General features: G+C 39.0%; 1 protein-coding gene across 4 annotated transcripts in view; it reads left to right on the top strand.

Moving 5' to 3' along the window:
- Positions 1–1,712: 1,712 nt before the first annotated feature.
- Positions 1,713–26,239, top strand: part of caln1 (calneuron 1) — a 77,029-nt gene continuing 52,502 nt past the window's right edge. For 2 of the 4 annotated variants that reach the window (XM_080888971.1, XM_080888970.1), the window contains exons 1-2: positions 14,029–14,401; positions 20,957–21,078. In XM_080888971.1, coding sequence (XP_080745097.1) covers positions 14,196–14,401; positions 20,957–21,078 — 328 coding nt within the window. In that variant the 5' untranslated portion in view covers positions 14,029–14,195. Of the gene's footprint in view, positions 1,839–11,431; positions 11,556–14,028; positions 14,402–20,956; positions 21,079–26,239 lie in introns of those variants that run through there. The other 2 variants (XM_080888972.1, XM_080888973.1) reach the window with 2 other exon arrangements.

Below are 26,239 nucleotides of genomic sequence, written 5' to 3'. Positions count from 1 at the left end.
GCAAAACAAATGTCTAATGTCAAAAGGAACATAATGAAAGCATGTTGTTACGTCCACAGTGGAATAATGGATTCAAAATAATAATTTCCCCATGACTGACACGTTCCCACTTGTGTGCTTGCAATGCTTATTGCCATTAAGACTGGAAACTGGTGCACTCTCAAAGTCACTTTGGATTCAGGGGTGCTTTTTACCAAATAGCTTTAATGTCAGGGTAACTTTGAAATGTCTCCAAAAGAGTTTTATCCAGTAATGCTGTGAAGCACTTTGTTGTTGCAGTTGCAGGTGACAGTTCTGGGTTCAAGACTGTTTCCAGAGAAGGCCATTCCAATATACACAAGGATAAATCTAACTGAATAAAAGTATTTCTTTGCATGGAGAAATTGTTGTTATTATTATTACTATTACTGTTATTGTTGTTATAATGTGAAAGCATTTTTAAATGAGAGAGAAGTCGTGTCCATGTGCTCTAGGAGGACTGATGGAGGATGATCTCTGCTCTGATCTCTCAAACAATACTAGCAACTCAAACAAACTGACCTACGTAAACAAAGGGGAAATTTAAATAGTCGCTGATCAGCACACAAAAAAGGGGTAGAACACAAACAACCTAACTGAAACTAGCATAACAATTTCCAATTCCCCTCCTGATCCAGAGTTATGGTATGTGCCAATTTGCTGGTCTCCATATAGGCTTGCTCCTCCCCTTTTCCACCTCTTGGCTCATCAATCAAAGGACTGGAGCAGCTGCAACTGAGGTCACTCAGAAAACAAAGATTAAATCATACATAACAGTCTAAACTAAAATGTGCGCACTTATTTTAGAATGCAGTATTATGTGAATATGTAAATTAATTCTAAACCAAAACTAGTTATTTATTATCCTGTAAATTAAATCCTATATTTAAAGAAAGAAAAATGTGAGTGTAGTGTTATGTGTAAGCCTCTAATATTTGGTGGCTATTAACACTGTGTGGCTGTAACTGCAGCCATCACAACTTATTTCATCCAAAATGCTTTGTTAGGTTCAGATGTAAAGTGCCATTTTAAAGCAGGGGCTACCAAGGGATATTATTTTTGGCAAGTAGGAAATCACTTTTAATTATTTTCCAGGTAGGTGTGGAGTCCACTGTCTCTTTGGAGCCCAAAAGAGTACGAGCAAGGGTCATTATGGGGATTTGTCAATGAATCATCTCCTTTACAGCCATGGTTAAAAATTGTTTTAGGTGTTCATTTTTTTCTCCTGTTTATGTCCCAGAGGGACATCCATTTAAAGCTGCTGCCAGTGTGTACAAGCTCACAGGTAGCTTCTGATTGTGAGGCTGTAAACACTTTGTCTTCAAGTCCATGGATCATTCTGCTTTCAGCATCCACTCAGCACTGTAACCTGGGAGTAAACTGTGTATTTATAAAGGTGGAATTTTTAAGGGTGTGTCTAGAAGCATCCTTTATACTAATGTGCCCAGACCTCATGGGAATGTGAAAGTGATAATGGTATTTGCAGATGACTGGTAAATGTGTTGGAGGACATGATTGCGTGTTTTCAGAAGAGAAAAAAGTCTGTTTGCCTCACTGGCGAGTTTTCACAGCCTGTTTCAAACCATTACTCAGTGCCCCTTCTTCGTCTTCAGCGTTTGTGGGCAGCGTGTAGACTTGTATGTATATGCAGATAATGTTTATAACTGTGCATCTGTGTGTTTCCTGTTTGGGCCAGATGTCCAAAGAACCTGGGCTATAAGCAGCTTCCTGTTCCTGAGTTAATCCAGTCTGTGTCCATGTGCAACAGACCATCAGTCCTAGTTGGTTTACCTGTCTCAAAAACCTGCTCCTGGATTGTGGTAAGTCAAATCTTTGACTTCCTGTTGTCAGGTGACCCTTCGCACTTTTAAGTTGCCTGCTGACAGTAGATTTAGATATGTCTCCTCATGATTTATGACAATATTATATAACAAAACTAATCTTTTTAGTAATGTGAATGTCAGCATTAGTGTTAACAGAGTCATGTGAGTGAACTGAGGCTTATTTTAAATATTATTTTGTGGGGGATTTTCTAGTGGGGCTGTGACAAGAAATGAAAAAAAGAATAAATATACATAGTGTACTCTACTGAATACTTTCTTTGGTGTATTGTGCTTTGAATAATGACATGCTCATTGTTCATCTTTGGTCTAAAATGTCTGAAAAGGCTGACCTATAAGCCTGCTTACACCCAGCTGTGTTTATATCTATAGTACCTGTACATTCAGAAGCTTCTGTGACTGCTTTGCTTGTCCGTCTGTACATAAATGAATTCAGACGTGCAGGGACGAGTGTATCGGCACTCTGTCAAATCAACAGATTTCAAGGGAGCAGGAGCCAAATGTTAGGATGCCTGCTGCCAAAGAGGAAACTGCTGAAAAAAATAAAAGCCTCACACAACTGAAACAGGGACCCATATCTGGTATTATAATGCTTTATTACAAGCTAATGCATTTTCCTTCAGTTCTTATGTTACATGTTCAGATTGCTGTGGTTCAAATGTGGCAGGAGAGCACAAATCACACCCCGAGAATGTGTGATGGGAATCGTTCTGCTCCAGCTTCTTTCTCGTGCACTCAAATTCATTTGTCACATCACTTGAAGCAGCAGTGAAGCTCAACTGTTAGTACAAGCCCACAAATGCTCTATCAACACATACACCTGACCTCCTATTGGTTGACTAAATTAACTTTGCTCACTCATTTATCATCTGGGTCGTCATAGTGCGTTACTCAAAGATGCAACTGCTTAAAAACTGACATTTGCCCCCAGAAGTATTGGGATGCTGTATTGGTTGGTTGTAGCGTGTCGTGTCTGTATGAGACAGGTGGGGCGAACGACCTTGATTTAGCTCATATGCTAATTCCCTCTTAAAACAAAGTGACTCAATTAACCAAATGACCGTCTAATGAAAGCATCGCCTCGCATATTGATGCTTTATTTTCAAAGGAGGATTTGCATTCTAATGGTGTAATGAATTCTCGCCTGACTGCTGAGTGGTGGTAAATCACACAGCAATGCGATGAATCATAGAAAATCTGTCTCAATAATGAGTGCTGAAATGCATGCAGGGCGCAGACTGATTAGGAGAGATAGGTGCTAATTGCCTGTTGTGTGTCCTGGATCATTGTTTCTTTCCTCAGGCTCAGCTGTCATATGGTCTGTTTCACAACTCGGTGAATAAAAGGGGAAACGTCCATGCAAACATTTGACACCATCAAAAGCAATTAGCAAAATCAAGCTGAAGGTTAAACTTCTTTACTTTCTTTTTTGCTTTCTTGAGCACCATTAATGTTGACCTGCAAAATAACTTGTATCCAAGTCAAAATACCTAATTTCACAAAATTAAGTATGAAGAAAGTACAAAATGACCAGGCTATATCTCCCTTTTCTGGCTTCACCTACTGTAATATAAGAGTCACATGAGTCACCTTCATTCATATACTGTACCAACCCAAGAGGCACCTATCAGCTCTCACGCCGTGGCAGCTGGGATAGGCTCCAGTCTCCCTGTGACCCTGAATTAGATAAGCAGAAGAGGATGGATGGTAACAAAATAATAAAATACTAGAATTTCATTCAACAAAATTTCATACTACTACCCATGTCAGCACACCTGTCACTTAAGACAGCAATCCCCTCACTCCAGTATGTAAACATATGCAGACGTTATGAACTTCTCTGCTGTAAAGTTTGTTATTTTCATGTGATAGTCTATGAGGATTGTTTATTTTTTGGAGCCAGCCTCAAGTCCCATGAAAGGAACCGCGTCATTTAAGCCTTGGCTTCATTTTTCAGCTCCAGAGGTTACCACTTGTTACCTCATTAACATAACCCGGAATCTATAATCTACCAATCTATCAATCTAATCAATCTATCAATTTACCCGTGAGTATGATCAGTCACAAACATGGGCAGGCCCAATCCACAGAGTAACATAAAAACAAGAAGGAAACTATAATATTAGAAAAATATGAAGCTGATAATGCAGTCTGAAAGCAACACAGCTCCTAGAGCTAAAGCGGAGGAGAGCAGAGCAGAAAGAGGGACTGTGCACATGTAAAAGCTCTGTATGAAAAGCACTGTATTAATGGGTGCACTTCAAGACTTTTGAGTGGCCACAAATAATAGAAAAGCTCTACATTAAAAAAAATCAATCTAAAATTAAATCCAAAAAAGGCAATCTAAGGAAAAAGAGATCGTCTCATTTAGCAAACTTCACTGCCCATCACCGAGGTGCCATAATGACGCCTATAATTACTTCTGTATTTCATTGAATTAATGAATTGGTTCAATGAAGAAATTCCTATGTTATGTAAAACTTATTCTTAGATATTCTTTCAGCTTTAACTTTATCAGTGTTAAACTGTCTGAGAGCAAAAAATAAGCACATCTAAAAACATAACACAGACTGACTTCCAGTGCAAGGCTTTATTGGTTATTAGGTTTTTGTTTTATATGTATAGATCCTTTATCTTAAACTAATCTGCTCCAGAGTAGATTAGGTCTGAAGAATAAGTTTCCAAGATCCTATCAAAAGCAAATCCAATTTGTAAAGAGTTGAACTTCCTTCTCTGAGCATCAAAACCTTCTTCATTATATAAAGTGACTTAAATGGTTATGTATTAAGTTAGGATGCTGTTGTAGTTGAAGGCACTGTAAGAAAGTTTCTACGAACTGGTGCACATCATAAAAATATGCTAAATTACAATCTCAGCCAGAAAGCCAGAGATAGTTCATTCAATGTTCTATGTCCAGGAAGCATATGTAGCACAATTTCATGTAAGAATAATTGACTTGGCTCTATCCTGTTTTCATCCACTTACAGTTGGTGGCTGTGTCTGTATGTACACTAAATCTTGCATTAAGACTTTAAGGATGCTCATTAGAATAAACAACGTGGCAACAAAGAGTCAGTGTACATGTACTGGGAGCACACAATGCTCTCAGTACATCTCCTTTTAAATATATTATCATTTAAATTGAGAGAAAGAGAGACACAGTAACAGTCTGGATTTCAAAAAGGTTGTCATATGCTATTTATATGTTTCTGTCTCATGGAGACTGTGTGTCGTCTCAGCGAGCCTATTGGTGGGTTTAGAGCACATTATTCTGTAACCTTTATGTCCTGTGGTTCGCTATCTGCTGCTCAGTTTGACTGATGAATGGATGAGAGGCAGGTTAGCAGACAACAAGTCTGGGTTGCACAAGGTGACTGAAATAAAGACCTGTGATACTTGCTCCATCCATCAGGGAGCATCCATCCATCTTCTTCTGCTTAACCAGTTCAGGGTCAGGAAGGGGAGTTGACACCCTCTCCCAGCTGTCATAAGACAAAAGCTAAGCGATAAGCAACCACTCACACCTATGGCCAGTTCAGAATCACAAGTAAGGACTAACCCCATGCATGCCTTGGACAGAGGCCCTCCAGCTGGCGGGTAGATTCAAACCCAGGACCTTTTTAATGGGAGGCCACTGCACCATTGTGCTTGCCCTTAATGTGCCATGATGTGCCATGTGAGAAGACAGATGGTTTGAAAGAGGAGCAAAGGAGGCTATGCATGTCTGCTGTGAATAATCATTGAATAGAGGTGTCGGCTTACATCTCCATCTATCAGCCAACTACAATGCAGTCTTAAAATCCCATCCCAGGTGCTTCAAACCCAACTCGCACCTTGATGACTCAGGTGACCTCAGTAGGTCACATGATAGGATGGGGCAAGGTCTCACAGCGGTTTCACCCCGCCCCCCGAAGTGTTGGTACCGTAGTAACTTTCTGGAAGTACTTGCACGAAGTTTTGTCAAACTCTGAAAATAATTCTATTTTAATGAAAACATGCAAATGCAACTTTTACCAACAAAAATGCAACAAAATATCCCTGAAAATTTTAGACAGAGAGACACAGATTTCTAGGACAGAAATCTTTCTAAAATATTCTTATACTGTAACCACCAACTGAAGATTACCATATGAAATGCTCTCCTTTTTAAATCACCTCTCTTTAGATCAGTTCTCCTTCATTCATGATTCATATCCAATAAGGTTATTTTGGCACATTTACAGACAGGCTGCTGTGATGTGTAACTCCAGCCTGTTCACTGCAGTTTTTGGTGATTAAGAAGCTGATGTTGAGTAAGTGAATCAGTTTAATGTGAAAAATATTAATGTAATGTAAACAATTGTGGAGCTATTTTAAAATATGTCTGTTAAAGCAGGACATTTGCCTTAAATCAGAACCGTCTCTCACTGGGGTTAGTATTCTTTTGTTCTTAAATCAGTTTAGTTTCATTTAGTTTCCAGAATAAGTTTTCTGGTTTTAGTTTAATTCTTATTGTTTAAAAATCTGAGTTAAAAAATAACTAAACTAACAAATACTAAAACTAAGAATATTTCCTCTGTTTTGTTTTGGTTAGTTTTCCAAGTTAAAAGTAATTTTAGTTGATTTTTCATCGTTTTCTTAGAAGCTTTCTTTCTTTCTTTTTAAATCTTAGTTAACTACAATATTTGTTCACATATATTTTAACTAGAATAACCTTGTCTCTCACTTGATCCATGACAACAGCACAGCTTTGAAATTTGTATTTCGTCTGCTCTCCAGATACCTGACCACCCAGCGTGATGGTTTTTTATTTTTCAGAAGCCATGGATCTGACCTCCGTGCAGAAGAAGAGACTTGCTCAATTATATTTAGCCACAGCTCCTTCTGTCAATAACAGGCTAAACCATGGTAACCGTGAACTGACTGCACTATGTTCCTCAGACAGGACTTGAACTTGAACTGAAAGGTTTTTTCCCCAGAAAAATAAATAAATAAAATATCTAAACTCTTGCTGAATTATAAAAATCGCCAGGGTGTATTTTTGCATTTACTTAATCAGATTTATTTGTACTATTATTTGTCCTCACAGCATCAATTGGAAAGCAGGCAATTTGAAAAGCTGCTAGTTAACAGGTCCTGTCTTTGAACTGTGGGAGGAAAGTAACACTAAAGGCTCTAAACTGCCAGAAGTGTGAATCTCAGTGTGAATGTGTTGGACTGCTTGTGTGTGATGGAGCAGCAACTTGTTCTAGGTGTTCTCTGCCTTTTGCCAATACATTCAGAGAAAGTCTTTTTGCCACCGTGTCATAACATTATTGTCACAGAAATACTGTTGATCAAACTCTATTTTTCCCTAGTGCTGAAGTCCAAAATCATAATCATAAGGATTGTTATTAGCGTTGGTTATTTCAGTTTGGTTTTAAACCAGAGCTCATACCATTGCTCTAAAGACATGGATGGTAAGCTCCCATTTCACCGAATCATAATGCAATGAATGAGATATTCCGAATCATGCCTCTGACAATAGCCATTTAGTATTCACATAGTTCTAAAAAGACAGTCCTCCTCTTTGTCCCCTACAGAGATAAGCAGCAGGGAGAAGCTTTGTGGTCTTCAGCTGCTGTCAAGCCTCATCGTTGAGGACTTTAATTTTGTTTCAGCAAATCCAGAGCAGATGAATTGACGCATTAGATTCCATTTTGAAAAGTTACATGAAGCCACAGCAAAACCAGAGACATTGTGACTCATTCCATCAAGAACACACACACACACACACACACACACACACACACACACACACACACACACACACAGGCTCAGAAATGCTGTCCCACTGACACATGCACATACACACACCTCATGGTGATGAGCTTTCTTTGGCTGAACTAAGCACAGATTGGTTTCGTGATGCATGGTAGCTGTATGTGCATGTTCGGATGTGTGTGTGCAGAAAAGCTAATATCAAAATAGCTTTCAACGCTGCCTGCTTGAGGTGTATCCTAAGCCCAGAGCTGAAAAAAACTGCTAAGACTGCAATTTATTCAAACATACTTCCTCTAAATTGCTTGGTTAATGACCTACCAAGCTTACTTGTTTACCTATTATAGGGGTTTCTTTATAGCACAGCCTCAATGAGAAGCTCCTTTTCAAGTAGTTATAAGACAAACAAAAGATAATCTTGAGTTGGATTAGTTGTTTGTCTTCTCTTGTTGTTTTTACATTCACAGAACCAGCATAACTCCCATCCTATAAGCTCCTTTTAATCAATGGAATATATTTTTGTCACAACATCCACGTAAATCCAAACAGTAACCCTCTAATGCTGGTGTCACAGTGTATTTAAGCAGCTACGGAGTTACAGGCTGTTCCTACCAAAGAGTATTTATGTATGCACTTCTAACAGCATGAGGGTCAATCTGCAGGTAAATAATAGACCTCACCGGAACTCACAATCAGCTGGATCAGGGTGATTTCTCTACTCTGATTGCAATGTACAGGACACTGTAAAAAAAAAAAAATGAACTGTTTCATAAAAACATTTCTGCCTGTTGCTGATGTCTAGAGTCCAGAGCAGCAACACAGTAGATATGTGTTGAGGAAACATTACTGAACATAATGAGACATTAATTTTATAAATTCTGGTCCTCATTATAGTCATGGCAGGTATACTGTGTTACTGACAAGCTGTGACCCTAAAAACAAGCACTGTCCCTCACATTGCTCCTCCCTCATCACATCTGGATTCAAAACACCAATATGGCAACATTGAAACCACTCAACGTAAGACATGAAAACAGGATTCACTAACAGATGTGTTGATCTCATCCATCTTTTATATTCACAAGTAGTTTCTTGATAGTCTGTAACAGATCATGGACTGTGTATAAAACCTTTGTTTTTGCCTTGACCTTCTTGAACAAGAGTCACATGTACACTTGCTTCTAATAACCCCATGCAGTGCGTGGCAGCTTTGCAATGCACGGGGTTTTGTGCTCGCTTGATAAAAAGGAATTTCATGTTTATTGGAGAAAACTGTTATTAGTCAATATGCAGTACATCCAGCGTTTCTCAGACTACACTGTAACCAAATTGTCTGCCTGCTGACTCACTCCAAGTCAGACCGGGTGACTCCTTCCAAATGCCTTAAAATGTGAAAAATAATTGTTGCAACCCTGACAGTATAAACGTGGGTGGCACTTTTGGCAGGACCTTTTTTGTCCTTTGGCATTCCTAGTGGGCACATTACCCTGAATCTAGAATACCACTATTAAACATACAATACTCTGTTAGACATAGGCATTCATTTGATTAAACTGACAGGAATAGGAATAAAGAAAGTGAGTGGGTGTGTGGAAAGAGCTCTGCCGTCAGCCTCGTAGCCTTCAGCAGAAAACAGCCGCTGACTTCTAATCATTATTGAACAGAAAACCACGTATTATTTTCATTACTGGTCAGCTTCTTTAAATGACTTTAGCGACTCATTTGGAGATAAGTTCCCATTGTTATAGTCTTTCTGTATATAAACACTGCCTCAGAACTGAAAAAAATGTCAAGGTAAAATTACATTTGGTTAAAATTTTGTATTTGTATGCATAGAGGCTGCAAATAATCATCAAAAAAGCATTTCACGTACTGTATTGCAACAAAGCTGGGGCCTCCGGTTGCTGAAATGCTGGCTAATTGCAAACAAAGTCCTCATATTTAAACACAGACACTGAAAAGTATTTTCACCTGCAAATCACCAACTAAATACTAAGTCTCTCTGTATTTTGATTCCTTTGAAGAAAGTTTATTTTCTGGGAACAGCTTTCATTAACTATTAAAATGTGAACTGGCAACACTGAAAAGTAAAACGTATATCACTCTCACGTTAACCTTGAACAAAAAGCAACCAAACTGAAGGGCCACGTGGGCCTGCTGAGACATGAGAACCTGAGAAACACCTATCTAATGAGGTCTGCAGTGTATTCTGCTCAAACTGGTATAGTAAAGGAGGTTGAGGTAAACAACTTCCTTTCTCATATTAGGTACCAGATACTCTCAGACTTTCTGGGAGATGTCCGTGGTTTGCTCACGGCTGGTCTCTCACAGTATTTCTCCTCATTAAGGTAAACTAATTCCCTGTTTCTGTTTGAATCTGCCTGCATGTCCACCAATAAGACAAAATATCCTTAAGGCAATATATCATATACATGATCAGTGCACCAAATATGGACATTTAATAGCGTGCAGTGAAAAAGAAGAAATTTGGGAATGTGGTGGTGGTAGTGATAAACAGAGGGGTGGAAAAAATCTGGGAAGCCTTTTAGTTAATGAGACACATCATAAAAAAAAGACTAATAATGACACAATGGGAAGTAAATACATCCATTTCTTTTCTTATGGGCTTTTTAGGGGTCTTTCTTTCTTCACATCATATTATACTGTATGGTAGATGACTGTCTGGCAGTGCACTAATAATCAGAATTGCTTTAGCTTTTTGTTTGGGCGACATATCAGGATAGTAACGTTATTTTTAGCAGCAGCTTTCAGCTATAGATTTCTTCTTCTTCTACTTCTACTCCTATACAGGATAACTTCATTCTGTAAATGCATGTCTTTGCTCAGTTCTGAACTTCATTCATTATAAATTTCTCTTTTTCTTAAGGAGACATGTTGTTCAAAAGAACACACTGCACCTGCAGAATGTCACTGCAAGCCTTTCTGATATATTCAGTCATTCATCAGAGAGTTTGTTGCCGTTTTTAGTCATCAGTCTTGTTTTGGGTTCTGGTAAACATAAGCCATTGTTCAGCAGTCTGAAGTGGAGAGAGAATGTGTGATTAAGGCTTTGTTTGGTGAAGCAGGGCAGAAATGATGACTGAGCGTTGGTGAAAAACCTGTAAAAACTAAGCTCTCTGAGGAGCAAATACATGAATATTGGAGCAGGGAAGAGAAATTGTTGTATTGTATTGGAAACAGAATGTATTAGGAAATATGTTTTCTGTTGCTGGCAGTAAATTAATTTGAAATAATCCTAACACACAAACTTATTTTGGCTGGTTTGGCACGATGTCACGTCTGAAATTCGGAGAAGAGGCGGGGTAACCAGAAGAAATGTGTCCGGTTAGGTGTTTTCAAAACGGTGCAGGTGTTTCCTCCGCTTGAAAATGAGACGATAGACCACGATATAAGCAAACAAGTAAAAACAGCCAATCCGCTGCTTTCCTGCTCGGTTGCGTATTGGTTTGGATTGAAGCGTCTCTGTTGGGCACTGGGCTGCTCTCATCAATCGTACTGACGCTCGGCACTTGTGTGTGTGGATCTTCACTCCTTGGATTGTGAGTTTGAAACAACAGACCCAGGGCAGTGATTTTTTTTTTTTATTAGATTCCGCAGTCTCTGTGAGTATTAGGGGCTACAGCTAGATGATAAAATATTTTAAATGCTGATGAGAGTTTGGCAAAAAAGTGCAACTCGAATAGATGTGTCCAACTGCTGCTGGACTTCAGAAGCTATTAAAACACACGCTGCCCTGCCGGTGTAGCATGGCCACGCTGCACTGTCAAAACAAAGGAATAACTAACTAATAAGAAAGCAATCAACAGGATCACCGTCGTCAGGATCGATCGACACGGCTGATTGAGGAGTCCACCCCAAGTCTCTAAACTGGAGCCTACTGCGAGCATCGATTAACGGATTTGACAGCTCACCTTCAGACATCTAACAGCCTCAGAGGTAAGCAGTGGAATTCAGGGTATAAAATATCTTCACTGGGCAATGAATTGGCTGCAGCGTATCATTGGAAAATGGGGATTTTTTTTCTTTGTCCACATTTAATCACGCAAGTGCTGCGCTCAGCCCCACACCTGTTGTTGTTTGGCCCCGTCAGAACCAGCGGATGTCCACTCGTAAGAATCTGCGGGTGATTTTCGCTGCAGTTTTTTGTGCCTATGCAGACACTGTGGAGACTGGGTGAAAAATAGGCTTGAACATAAGTCCGCATGATACTTCGTTTTCCCTTCTATGCACTGACATTTGCGCAAGATTTCAGTCTAATAAAGTCTAGCACATTGTTCCTTAAAAAAACAAAAACATGAATGTGGTTTAGCTTAAGCAAAATCGGGTTGAGATATATTTTCGACTGAAGTAGGTGTTTCTGAGACGCATGTGAGCTTTGACTCAAACAGCATAAGATCTGAGCTGAAGGTGTTTAAATGAGAGGGTGGATGCTGTTAGTGATGATGGTAGCTGTTGGAAAATGTCATTTCTATCACACTGATGACAAGAAAGCGCGGAAAGTGTCTGTCTTGTATGTATCTTGGGTCGATGTGAGGAAGGACTTCTCACTGTGGACCCCCTGCCGGGACGCCGCCCCCCTTCCACCATCCCCATCCTCCTGTTGCGAGGCGTCCAGCGCGCACTCCTGCTCCACACGGTGGCGCACGCTCTTATAAGACTCTCCCAACATGTTCCGCTCTCTGTGGTTTCTCCCAGCAGGTCCCCGTGTAGACCTGCAGAGCGCACTGTAAGCAAAACCCACTGGGTTATTGGGACCGTCTGTACTAGTGATGGGATTTCCGGCTCTTTTTAGAGATCCGGCTCTTTCGGTTCGACTCACTAAAAAGTGCCGGCTCTTTCGGCTCCGAACCGGCTCTTCAGGTTGTTTTGTTGCTTTAATTAATTTATTATTAACAATAATATAAAATTATGCACAAAAGGAATTACTAACGTAAAAACAAGTGGTTTTATTTATATATGTTTATATATAAATATATGCGGTGGCCCCTAGAGACAAAACACGTACAAACTCCAAAACACATTTCTAGCATGAACTGAACTTCCAAAGCAGAGCTACTAGATCACTTAAATTACACAATTGAAAGCATGTGTGTATTGTTTGTGTATTTATACACAGGCACTCATATATATATTCAAATAATTTAAAAAAAAGTTCATTTACCTGTTATTACCACACACCAAATCCGGTCGTTGGTACTTGCTGGCTTGTGTAGCCACAAGATAACAAAGGCTCAACACTGCGCCCAGCATCCTGGAGCACTTCTGTTGTCTTTTGTAGTGTTTTGAGTTTTTATGTGCTTCTGAGTTTTTATATGCTTCTGAGTTTTTACGTGCTTCGGAGTTTGTACGTGTTTTTACGTGTTTTGGAGTTTGTACATGCTTCAGAGTTCGTACGTGATTTGAAGTTTGTATGTGCTTTGTCTCTAGGGGCCACCGTAAATATACTTTTATTTATTCACTCCACATAAAATGTAATAAATAAATCATATAATACAAAAATCAACTATTCACATTTCAAGTTTTAACTATTTAAATTTTCAGCTTTTTCCTTTCACAAATTTAAAGAGAAAAGAACACAAAACACTGCAAACCACAACACAATTAAATATAAATTATAATATGAAAACTAAAAGAACATGCATATTCTCTGTCATATGGACCTGCATGAATAAACTTTCTCAATCCTTTATCATCTGCAACCGAAAATAGTTGTGGATGATTACTATACCTTTCTAATGTTGTTGTCCCTGCCTCTCTTTCTCTCTCTCTGGCTCTGTTCCTGTGCTACTGAGTGTAACTACCGCCCCTCCCCCCTCTGCCCAGCGTAAAGCACAAGGCTCGCGTGCAGAGTGAAGCGGGAAAAAAGTGCGAGAGAGAGGCTGAGAGAAAGAAAAAAAAAAAAAAAAAAACCCACGTGACGGCTCGCGATAAGGAGCCGGCTCGCGTCGTTCACGTCAAAGAGCCGGCTCTAAGAGCCATTTCGTTCGCGAACGACCCATCACTAGTCTGTACAAAAACACCCTTTCAGCCTTTTTCACGTTACCTATCATTTTTCTTTCAATTTCCCTGTTTTTCGTCTTTTTTCGTCTCTAATTAATCTCTAATAATTCACGTGTCTTTATTTTCTTTTTCTTCCTCTGTATCTCTCCCTTTCTTTTCGCCTCGCCCTTTCTCCCTCTCTGTAGCTTCTCCGTGTGTACTTTGCCAGTACAGCCGCAGGCAGGCAAGCAGAGCTGAGTCTGTCATCGGGACTCACTAATGAGCCCTCACTCCATTTCCCCATGTGGAGGAATGTTTGCGCTGTAGAGTGAGTGAGCGAGCGAGTAAGGAGAGGGGGGGGGGACGAGGGAGACAGACAGGAGAGGGAGGGACGGCGGGAGTGAGTAAGAAGCCAAGAGTGGAGTGTGAGAGGAGCTACCGTACCTGCTGCTCTCACTGCTCAAATATTAACAACGGATTTCAGGGAACTGATGCTGCTGCTCTGGGACAAACCCAAACTGTGGAGGCAGCCGGGTTCAGTGGTTTGTGGACAGGCACTGTACTGCTGCTGCTGGAGGCACTGCATATAAAAGACTGATGGAGGAGGAGGTCACAGAGCCGGATCCTCAGATGGTGGAGCCCTCCAGCATGCCATCGCCAGAGACACATGCGGAGGTAAATGGAGACTTGCCGGGCAACCCATACCTGAGGGATGATGGGACAGTGGACGTGGTGGAGAGTCCGGCAAGAGAGCCTGTTGTGCTGCAGTATCCTACAGAGTACAATCTCAGCCACCAGTGTGGGTAAGAATCATCATATGGGAGAAACAGAGAAATGGTCTGTTGCTGCAGGGAGCAGCTGATAATATGTGCAGAGAGGTGGCACTTCTGTGGAACACTCCCGTCTTTTCTTTTCTCAGTTTGGAGATTGAATTCAGCTTTGTAGTGATGGTTTGATGAATTGGCTTTGCACTCACTTGGCCAATGTTTAAACCCCTTGTGTGCCTTTGCTGCCCAGTCGATGGCACTGGAAGTCATAGAGCCATAATTTAATTTCACAAAAAGTCCATATTTCATTGACAAATGGAAATGTTTTTCACGTTATGATTTCAACAGAAATTTGTTTCATTGCCTGTTGTGACTTGTCACCTTGCACACCATTCGAATAGATAAAGTTGAATGATCAAAAGCAACAGGCAATTAAATAAGTGTCACCATGACTTTTGAGAAGGGATTACTTTGTTTTCAGGTCTGTTTTAGCAGCTGTGTTGTGCATTCGCTGTATTGTATAATATCGTCTTATGGTCAATGTGTTTACACAAACTGAGTCATCAGATGGCACCAAAGAGCCTCACACCACAGAAACACCATTGTAACCGAAATGACCAACTTCTGGTTTGGTCTGGAAATTATTATTTTTTTCATTGTTTTTATTTTAACATCTGTCATTTCTCTAATTGGCAATTTATTTTATGACCAGTTGACAGACTATGCTCTCATTTTAATCTCTGTGATGAAAAATGATCTAACTACACACAAAGTTTCTGCTGCATTTATTTCTGTGGTTGGACCTTTTCAAGAAATCTGCCAGTGTAGCCAAACTTCAGTCTGTGACATCGCATCAGGTGGTTTTGTTTTGCTGTTACATCTTTGATGGAGAATGTATTTTTACACAAAGCTGTCACTGTATTATGTCCATTACGAAGCTGATCTTGTGGCTGGAGCGGCTGCTGTTGGTACACATTGTTTTCCTCGTGTCCCGCTCTGTATTGGCCCATTGCTGTTGGCTGTTGTGCTGCAGGGTCTGATGTAAGAAATTGCCATCTGGCCTCCTTGTCATGCAGGAAGCTCTGAGTAAGGCTGTGCTCTTTCATCAGGTTTTGCTTTTTTTCAAACGTGAAACCTCAGAAATGAGGACGGGCTGCTTTTGCACTTTTGATGCGGTCATGGGTCAATTAGTGATTTCTTATAGGAGAAGAGAGGTGAGGGATTCAAGGGACTGAGTTGTTTGTATAGTTATGAGGCAAAGCATCAGTATATTGGTGAAACTCAGTTTGATCATTTATATCACATATATTTTTTGTTCAGAGAGATAGTGACTGTTTCTGGACATTTACATACAGTTACAGCATGAATACACCTTAAATGGAAGTCCATTGTGCTTAAATTGTAGTGCTAAAATGGTATGAAAATTATTGAATTGAAAGAACGTATTTTTATTACAGCTCAATTCCATTATATTCAAACAAACATTAAAAAAGAGCATTTGGAGAGTATCTGCCCATAAAAATGAAATATTTAGTGGTTTATAATTTTTAACATTTGGGATTGTTTTGGCTTTTGATGTGCATGTTCAACATTTTTTGTGACTGTAATCTTTGGCATCCAGTTGATGGACAGTTTGCAGTGGAATGAGTTCGTCATGTCTTCCTGCCAGTTATTTGAGGACATAAGACATTTTAATGGCAGCTGCATAATTGCAGCTTCCTGCTTCTTCCTTTGAGGTCAAACAGTTTTGATTAGTCATGTCACCTTTGTATTATCCTTGAAGTGTCAGCACAAGTAATGCTTTCCCCGTAAGGCATGCAACTTTAGTGAGATTTTATTTATGTCTCAGGTGTAATAGGGTTCATTTTTGCAGTGACCCAGTCTTTACAGGACTAGAAAGTCTTAAGAGTATTAAATTGGTGCATTAATAGTTTGTTCTCCCTTCAGCTAATGTGTAATACTAATATTTAAAGTGATTAAAATGCTTTGAAAACAAAGCTGTGAATGCTCCAAATGGCATTTACCGTAATTTTCTTAGAGTTGCCACCTTCAAATAAAAAGTGGCTTTTAAAATGTCTTTATTATATTACTGATTGTCATCCGTATTTACACAACCATCTACCATGAGTCATCTGTGGGAACTTTAATCATGAAAAAAGGAAACATGAGCTTCACTTTGCTCATACTCAACTTCAGCCTTTTTTTTTTGTTTTTTTGTTTTTTAAAGCATGACTGTTAAAAACATTCATGGACTTTTATCCATCTGAGGAAGATCTGTTTTTAAAATCATGTTCGTGGTTAAGTTTTAATGTCAAGGTTTGTGGTTAGACATTGCAGAACAGTTCTGTGTTCTTTTTTTGAGCTTTTAATCTTATTACTTTTATCTTTGGGATGAAAGTTGAGGATCTAAAAAAATTAGAGACTTCAGACTTTTATCTGTGACCAACTCCTTCTCACCTGTCATATTTAGCTGTCACCTTTAGTACAGAACCTCTTAAAAAATCAAGACTCTTGATGTGACCGCTCGGCCCATGATTAAATGCCACAGGTCTAATCACAGCTAGTGCGAACATCAACAATAGTGTTCAGTCAATTCATACACTGTCCTTGAGCCAGATTCTGACTCCTAGCTCATTCCCTCACAGACTGAAAGTCACTTTGTGTAACAGCATCAGCTAATGGCCTCAACCTATTGTAAAATTTGAGTTACTATCCTATAAAACTAAAGGGCGGGTTTCATCTGCTTTTAGTGCCATGTTCTTTTGTGAATTTACATAAAATGTACTTTTGGGCAAAATATCTTCTAATCCATTCTAGTAAAAATGAAACAATTAGTGGATTAATTGCTTTATGGATGGTCTCTTAAATGTGTGAGGATATGGTGCTTTTCTTAATTCTTTGTCATTGTGAGCTGGATTTTAGGCTTTTTGTCAGTCAGAACGAGCGCAGTGATGACATTCGAGCGGATCATGTTGTAATATTTCTAAAACAATCGGTGATTTAAATAAGTAAACGAGTGAAACCAGTTGTTTGTAACGGTTTGTAATCGTCCATCTTCAAATACATATACAGAATTTGTCATTCTGTGCCATTTCAGTAAAATCCTCAGGAACATCTGCTGATTTCTGTGGTTCACTTTTATCAGGCACTCGATCTGAGTATTAAATTCCATGATCTTGCCTCCTTTTCCCGTTCATCTAATATATATATCACAGCATGCAGAGAGTAAGGATTAGATGAAGGGAAGATCACTTCTGATTTAAGTGATTACTGCATGCTTTGTTCCTGAAGGGCAAATTAGCTTCTTCAGCTGAGACCTTGATCAATTTAATCAGATCTAATGATGCTGAAAACTGTGAAGCGCTCTGTTCTACACTGTCTTTTTAAGGGGTTGAAGGTCAGTGTTTCATGGTCTCAGCACATTATTTCACACTTTATCTTTTCCGTTATTAAACACCATATCCTTGAGATATTTTAGTAAAGTGTTATCTAAATCTTATCCTTTCTTAATGTCCCATAGCCTTGATGTACGGAGCCCCGCAAGGGATATGGGAGAAAATAAAATTACGATAAACTTTTGCGACATCTCGCAAAACTAACTCAGGATCTCGCAAAAGTTTTGCGACATCTCGCAAATGTTGAATTCCAACAATGGCGGCAGCTACTTAGTTGTAATATTACTCTTTCTGGGTCACAAAATAAACTTTTAAAATATTTTGAGGCGTAAATGTAGCTGTGTAAACGTCAAATATCTGCTCGGATTAGAAGATCACATATTTGAAAAAGTGCTCCGACGTTTTCGGAGATGTCTGACACGCACCATCTCGAAGCTAACGGGAGGTCGAGACCTACTACAGCCGAACACCGTCCTCCCAGTCGGCTTTGAGCTGGCGGCCTCCGAAGAATGCGGCTAAAACGTTTGCAAGATCCCGAGTTTGTTTTGCGAGATCTCGCAAAAGTCCGTCTTAATTTTTTTTTCTCCCATGTCCCTTGCGGGGCTCCGTATCGTATTGATGTGTAATTACATTAGTCTATATTTATTTTTATATTTCATAGTCGTTTTTTTTCTTTACATTTTGAAATTGAAACGTAAATGGACATATTTGGCATGAATAAATATTTTGTGCCATTAACTGTAAGATGTCAGTCAGCTATTTCAATTTTAACATTTACATTAATTTCCACTGTCACTAAAAATACTGTATTACACCATAAATATGTGCAGTGGTAGGAAGACTGCAAGTAGCCAGTATTTACACAAGACAGTATATTCCTCTACAAACCTATCAGGAAGTGTTTTACAGTGTGCATTTAATTTAACAAATCTTAGTCAAATCAAATGATAGCATGAATAGCACATGAGGAAGAGATCGAAGGAATTGTGATGGAGTGGTGTGGGCATAACTGAATCAGCAGAGTGATAGCGGGAAGTGTCAGATTGAAACGTGTGAAGATCTGAAATGGCTAATACCACTGACTTCAGTGCTCTGCTTGAACTAACATCATGCTTCATTTATGTATTCTAAAATGATTCTTTACTCTATGAATGTGTGGAAATAATTGAATATGTCTGCCACAGCAGCATACCAGGTTAAACCTAGTATAACTTAAAGGTCATGCTTGATTTAGGGAATTTAAGGAAAAAATGTCACCATGTGATTCATTTTCAACCAAACAACTACTAAACTGGGTTTTTGGTGAGATCAGGTACACAGATGACTGATTTAAAAAAATAATAATAATAACAACTCAACAATTTAATTACTGCTGGTGTTTAAAATTCCAGCAATCCAACAGACTAATAATTCTAGCTTGCACATAAACTCTTACTACCTGTTAAGATGCTCAACAACCATCCCAGGAATGTAAAAAGTAAGAATTGGATTTCTGCTGCTGAGTGTCATTATGTCATTCATTCTTAGTCTTGATTAGTGTGAGCTTTTCTGCTGAATGCAGAATCTAATGAAAGTGAGAAAACTCACAATGGAAGCCACAATTTCCCTCCACCCTGAGAGTACACACAGTGCTGTTTCATCCTACAAAACCAAAAGTTTGCACCACAAACTGCCTTTTAATTAATTTGTGTCTCCATTGTCTGCTTTCAAAATATTTTCAATATGATTCTTGTTATCATAATAAGCCATGTGTTGATTTCTGATATGAATTGAAAGTCGCCCTTACATGGTAGCCATTCTGATCAATAGTTCCCCAGGCAACACAAATGCAGAAAAGTACCTGTGTAAATCAGCTGATATCATGTGGGTTGGCTCGTAGCGATAAAGTTGAAAGAGCGGACAAGAGGGATGATTGTAATATTCAAAATGACAGCTGAGAAATGGCTGAATAATTGATGAATTAGGAAATGAAAAATCCTGACATTACGCGCAAGAAAAAGCTGCTCCTAATAGGCGGAGCTGCAGACGTCTTGATGTGCATGCTTATTAAACTGACAAACATGCAAGATGCAGAGGCCGGTTGTGAACTGCGAGGCGACAGATGGCTGATCGTTGTTGCAGGATGTAGGAAAATAAACCTTTCGAGATAAAAGAAACAAACAAAGAGGGCAATATTAATGTATAACTATAAACTCCTCTAAAACCTTCAGTGAAGGCTAAGAAAAGATCACCCCTGGCTTATGGTTGTTGTTATTTTGGTTTTGCAAGAAGAATGAGCAGCATGCCTTTGTCATAAAAACCTCTAAATATAAACTAACAGATTTTGAGGGCATAAAATTACTGTAACCCTAAGAGTGTAAAATCTTTTCCCTTTTCACATTTAGATGTATTCTAAATATTTTTGTCTAAGCTCTCATAACTGTGAGATGTATGAAACTCTGCTCTGCTGTCAACTTAACTCGTAAAGGAGATGAAACAATGAAAAATGTGATTCTTTAGTTTGGTGCAGATCATTCAGTTCATTCTAAAAATCCTGCATTATGTCAAAGAAGCATTTCCTCAAAGGGCTCATCTAGATGAAATCCTGTCGGAGATCTTATCACTAAGATCTCAGTGCTTTTACTTTCCCCCTGTGCCCTTGAGCTTTAATTTATTGAATAATTAATTACTTCAGACTCATTTGCACCTACATTGCACACAGGCATGCTCATATGCACCTAACGTAGACATGAATTCAGCACATTCACCTCGAGCTACACGCTGTGTTACTTTCCATTTAGTGAATGAGTTCTGTTTCATTTATGAGGCATGTTTATGCCGCGCCTATTGGATTTGTTTTAGCAGTGCCAGAGTCACAAATGAGCGAAACTGTCGCTTTAAAATCTGATTATTTCTTATTTTCTTCTTGACTTAATTGTAAGTTTTGTTTGAAAGGGAACCTGCGCAGCTCGCAAATCAATTCTCAGTTTTTTCTTTTTCTGTGGCTAATTTGAAACCCTAATAAGTCAATTCTACAGTGATGTTGTGGGGACCATGAAATGTCACAAACAGAAGCTGCTGTTTTTAGAAATGTGTAAGGTGGGCTTTTAATGGTTTGTTTGTTTTTGGAATTAATCCTCCAAGAGAGAAGACTCCTGTACAGCTCCTCTTTTCTACCCTCACTGCTGTCTAAATGATTTCTTCTATTGTCTCTCAGGGAGAAGATGCCGTTCCACCATGTAACGGCAGGCCTGCTCTACAAGGGGAACTACCTGAGCCGCTCGCTGTCCGACAGTGACAGCGATGTGTTGGCCAGCATCTCTGTTGAGGAGCTTGACGGTAGGACTCTTCTGTAAACTGGCTACTGTCCTCCCTTCCTTATCCTTGATGATTTATTCAAAGTGAATAGGCTGCTTACAATCTTCCTACCAACATAGTAATTGGCAACATCATGCAGCTAATATATTAATATTCATTACTGCTATATGTTGTTACTCAAACCTGAGAAGAAAATCATCCATAAAGGATCTTCTATTAAAAAATAAATAAAAAATGATGTGTTTTGTGTCTTCAGCAAAAGCAAAGCCAGGTTTAGGCTTTTATTCACCAACTGTTAACTTATTTATGCAACAAACACAAGTCCAGGCCTTGAGTTAAAAAAACAAAACACACTTTTTAGACTTAAATAGTGTGACCTGGAAATGTTGCTGCATACAAATGATTATAAAGCCACTGTGGCTTCATGTTTAGTTACACTTCATGCCAGCTTAAGCAGGGTGTAGGAACAGAGTTAACCCTCTCCAGGCAGACGTTGCAGATTTGCAACAGTTAAGAACTAACAACCTGATTACCCCACATACATATTTTACGAGTTTTTTTTTCTCAGAAGTACCACTGCAGGACATGGTTGTGCATTAGCAACAAAAAACTTAGGAAAAAGTTACAAAAAGGTCAGAGAACAATTAGCCTGTAATTGAAACCCAACAAAGGTATTGAACATTTAAAGAATATTTGACTGTGTGTAAAGGGAAAAAATTATGTGTAAAATAAAAAAACAAGTATTTTGGACGATAAGCCTGTCCACACTGTAGACTCTAAATCTATGTGGATCTCTTTTTCCCCCCCAAAAGAGTCTGTTCTGTTCATTTTATTGCCAGAAACGCTTTGAGAGACAATGCGGCGCTGCAACACGAGCAGCATCTGCCTCACCGAGTCAACCAGCCACAGAAATGCAGTATTCTCTACATAGCTTATCTTACCAGGAGCATTTGTGGTCTGCTGGCCTCTCTCTGTCCCAGACGCTGTGTTTATGAACCCTTTGTTTTGCAGTATGTCTGAGAGTAATCACCTGGGCCCGTACAACACAAACCTGATCAATAATGGTCTGCTGGAGTCAGCAATAGCAACCTCACAGGTAGCAAACAAGCTAGACTTCCCAAGATCTTGAAAATATTAATCTTTTGATGCAACATTAAGCTGCTGCCTGGAAAATTGGCATTGCAAGGCATGGTAATGGCCAGATACTCTGTCAGGACGGAGTTTTAATATGCACGAAGGGATTTGCTGTGTGTGAATTCCTCATTCCTGTTTCAATGGGTTCACGCTGTTTAGTGAATACGAAATGATCTGTGGTTATAGGGTCCTGATGAGGTCCATTTAAAAACGCTATGACTGAGTCACTGTAGCCTGCCAGCACTGTAATTACTGCATAAGTATTTACCCTGAATTATATGCTGGATGGTATTACAGTGGGTTTGCAGACAGGTCACTAGTTTGAATAGTGAAAGTCAGTAGAACCAGGTGTGACTCACTCAGGCCCTCATAACTGATATTGTTAACAAAATGTGTCTCAGTCGTGCAGGTTACTTTTCCCAGTGATGTCTGTGATTGCTACCAATGTCCACTATGTCATTTAGAAATTAAAGAAGAAACAAGAAGCTTTTCTGGGGAATTGCATGTCGGAATAAAACCACGACTTGTGGTGAGGGGAGCAACTGTGTGCTTGGCTGTCTGCAGGTGCAGTGTGAAGTTTTGTGCCAACTAGAGGAGATAAAGAGGGGACTGTCGGTGATGATCCTAATTTTTAGTATTGATTAGTTTGTTTGTTTTTTAAGCCATTTTTTAAAAACAACTATGGTGTGGTAAGGTAGTTCCAGAAGTTATACATCTTACAATATTCCAGAATATTAGCCTGCTTTCATGTGTATTTGGGATCTTTGTCCTGTTGGAACATCCAGTTGTGTCCAAGTTTTAGCCTTCCAGATGTTGATTTGAGGTGAAGTTGAGGAATTTGGAGGTAGTTCTCCTTCCTCAGTACTCCATCCACCTGTACCAGTACCACTTGAAACAAAACAGCCCCAGTGCATGCTGTTACCACCACAGTTGATACAGAGTTTGAAAGCCTCACTTTTTTTTGCATGCAAGCACATCTTTTTTCATTGAGGCCAATCTTTATCTTGTCTGACCATAAAACTTTTCTCCAGAAGCCATTTGGCTTGTCCAAGTGGGCAGCTACAAATTTCAGTCAAGTTTGAAAGTGTTGATTTTTGGAGCAGGAGCTTCTTTTTTAAGCCGCACCCTCTTAGTGCATGGTGATATAAAACTCAATTTATTGTGGACAGTGCTGCTAGTGATCCAGCAGTTTCCTGGTCCCTGAACATCTCAGGCAATTTCCTCTCATCTGAGGGTGACAGTTTCAGTGTTCATCCAGACTTTGGTAAAATGGTGTCCAAATAACTTTGAACTTTGAATCTACAGTTGTTTAAAATTGACTCCAAGAGACTTTTCTATCTTGTGTTAATCTACAGTTTTCAATCATTAGAAGATCTTTAGATTATCACTGTCTTCACTGACTCTGACTTTCCCATTGTTATGAGTATTGTTTAATCCAGTGAGTGCTGTCTTCTTATCCTGACAAAGACAAACTGCCAGCTTTATTCAATAGTGATCACTGATAGGTTAATTGGCCTTGGCCTTGTAAAGTTAAACAACATTATAGAATCTTCAGCACTACTATTTGAGCCTGTATGTCCATCCAAAATAAATTCAAATGTGTGCACCCAAATTTTTTGGTTTTTAGAGTCATTAAAGATATTTGTGGGGCAATCATTCCACTCTGGAAAAATAACAGACTTGTAAACTTTTAACCCCTGTAGCCCTTCAGTTTCAGTCCCCTGATACAGATTACTCAGCCTCTGCGTTCTGCACATGTAACACTTCTGCTTCACAATATTTACTGTTTGTCCAGGGGTATTAAAAACCTTGCAGCTGCAGGCTGAGCTCTCATATGACTGGTAGTGTGGAATCATTCAGCTGTTGAGTTTGTTGTTTAGTTTGTTAATGTTTTATCTCTCAGGAGGAGCTGCTGCTGCCAGCAGGGATTACTGAAGATAACAGCAGGCTCTTAAGTGTTTCTCACAGTAGGTACACCACTGTAAGATTTAAAATATGTCAGTCATTACGAGACTGCTGGCAGTTGTTCACCAGAAGCTGCACTGGAAGAAAGGCAACTTTAATATGTGAGGTTGATCCTGACCAGTGTTTTCACTCCATGTTACAGCATCAAAGAGAGTTCACGTTTCCGTGTATTTTCTTATAACTAGAATGGGGAAAATCTCTTGTAAGATGTAGGATTTATAACTAATTCTCAGAAACGCACTCGATAAGCTGTTCTCTGATCATCTGAATGTGAAATATTGTTCATGCCATTCCACACAAGCCTTTTTGCAGCGTTGCCCTTGCTCTGTGACCTGAGTGTAATCTTAAGAAGCTCTAAAAGCCATTTGTAACCTCTTTGCACCTCATTGGTTTCTTTAAAAGTGGACAGTTTTTGTCTTATTCGTTACATAAATTTAATTATGGTGTAAGGAAGGCCCAGAAAAGAGCTTTTTGCAGAATAATAAGCCTTTCCTTACCAAGTACAAGCACAAACAACAAAACTTCAAGACTTTTCCTTCCCTGTGTACTCTCTGGTCCATCCGGAATATATCAGGGAAAACCATGTTAGTCTGTGGCGTTAGATCCTGGAAGAACAAACTGAGCATTTATTACAAAGATGTTATTATTACATGACTCTCAGTAATATTGGGGCTGTGAAGTTTCACAAAATTGATCATAATCTCATAATATTTGAAAACTGCTACTTACAGAAGATCAAATGATTAACTGTATGCTTTGACCTTATGTGATCTCTTAGTCATGCTGTTGCTGAGTGAGGTTAGTACTCCAGGGTGAGAGTTGCATGAGGTCATTGACCTTTGGTTGCATGTGTGAATTTACAGAAACTCCTAGAGAGTCTTCATCTTTCAAGTTTTATGCAAATCAGATGACTTCATCTGTTACCACAGGGCAGCTTGAGAGAACTTAAACTAGTTCAAAAGTTTGAATTTCAAGACATAATGAATTTTTAAATCTTTTATGACTGAAAACTAAATTTATTGAACTATTTTCATCACACAGCTGACATTTCATTCAGTGTAATTCTGAAGGTGCACTGGGACAGTTCTAATGTAATAGCCCGGATGACAGACACCATAATATCAAATAGTATCGAAACACTCCACCACAAATTCAGATGAATATGCATCCACAGAGGCAGACCTGGGTGAGTTCAGTTTTTTCTAAAGGTTTTGTGAGGGTGGTGCAAGAAATTCTTCCTGGCTCTTCTTTCACAAAGCATGCTGAGTTAGAGCAGATGGCAGGAAGTCTACGGGTAATTTAGAGTTCCTTCAGCCAACCTGAAGAGAGACTCAAAGAGACACACAACAAACATTTCCAACTCCAGTGGGATAAAAGAAGCTGTTCCCACTTCTGTTTTCTACGAGCACCAGGACAGTTACCAATAGGGAAGAAACTGGTTGTGCAATTAGCGCGGAGAGTACCTGATGTATAGTTCTTGCATCCTGCAACAAACACAAAGAATCACACATACAGTCACACAGTTTTCAATAAACAACTCATCTGAGGAGGAGCTTGGGGAACTGTCCATGGTGCTGCCTGTGTTTTCCTTTACCCCAGTCACACTGGATAACACAGTACAGAATCCAATACTTAGTCATTAACACAGCACCAAACTCTAATAATAAGAATTGTTGTTGTTGTTGTTGTTGTTGTTGTTATTATTATTATTATTATTATTATTATTATTATTATTTAAAAACGGTTAAAATTATAATTTAAAGTCAGGCAGCCTCTGAAAAATGTCTTCAGACATTTATCTAACAATGTAATGTTCATTCATTGTGTCTGCATCAATCAGTTATTTTATTCTCTCTGAAAATTGAAGTCAAACTGCACTTGAGGTATTATAAATATACCACTTAATTTTTTAATAATGTTCTTTAAACAATCCCACAATCCAAATCAGGCCTTTTGAGATTTCAGAAACAAAAAACATAATAAGAATTAGTGAAAAAAAAATGAAGGTACAAATGAATAAAATCGGTTTTCTATGTAACACAAATATACAACAATTTGTTAACATTAAAAATACTTAAATACA

The sequence above is a fragment of the Rhamphochromis sp. 'chilingali' genome, assembly GCF_963969265.1.
Source record: "Rhamphochromis sp. 'chilingali' genome assembly, chromosome: 8".
Lineage (NCBI taxonomy): Eukaryota > Metazoa > Chordata > Actinopteri > Cichliformes > Cichlidae > Rhamphochromis > Rhamphochromis sp. 'chilingali'.
Note: the sequence above shows the minus strand (reverse complement) of the source record. Positions and strands in the feature narration are given on the sequence as shown.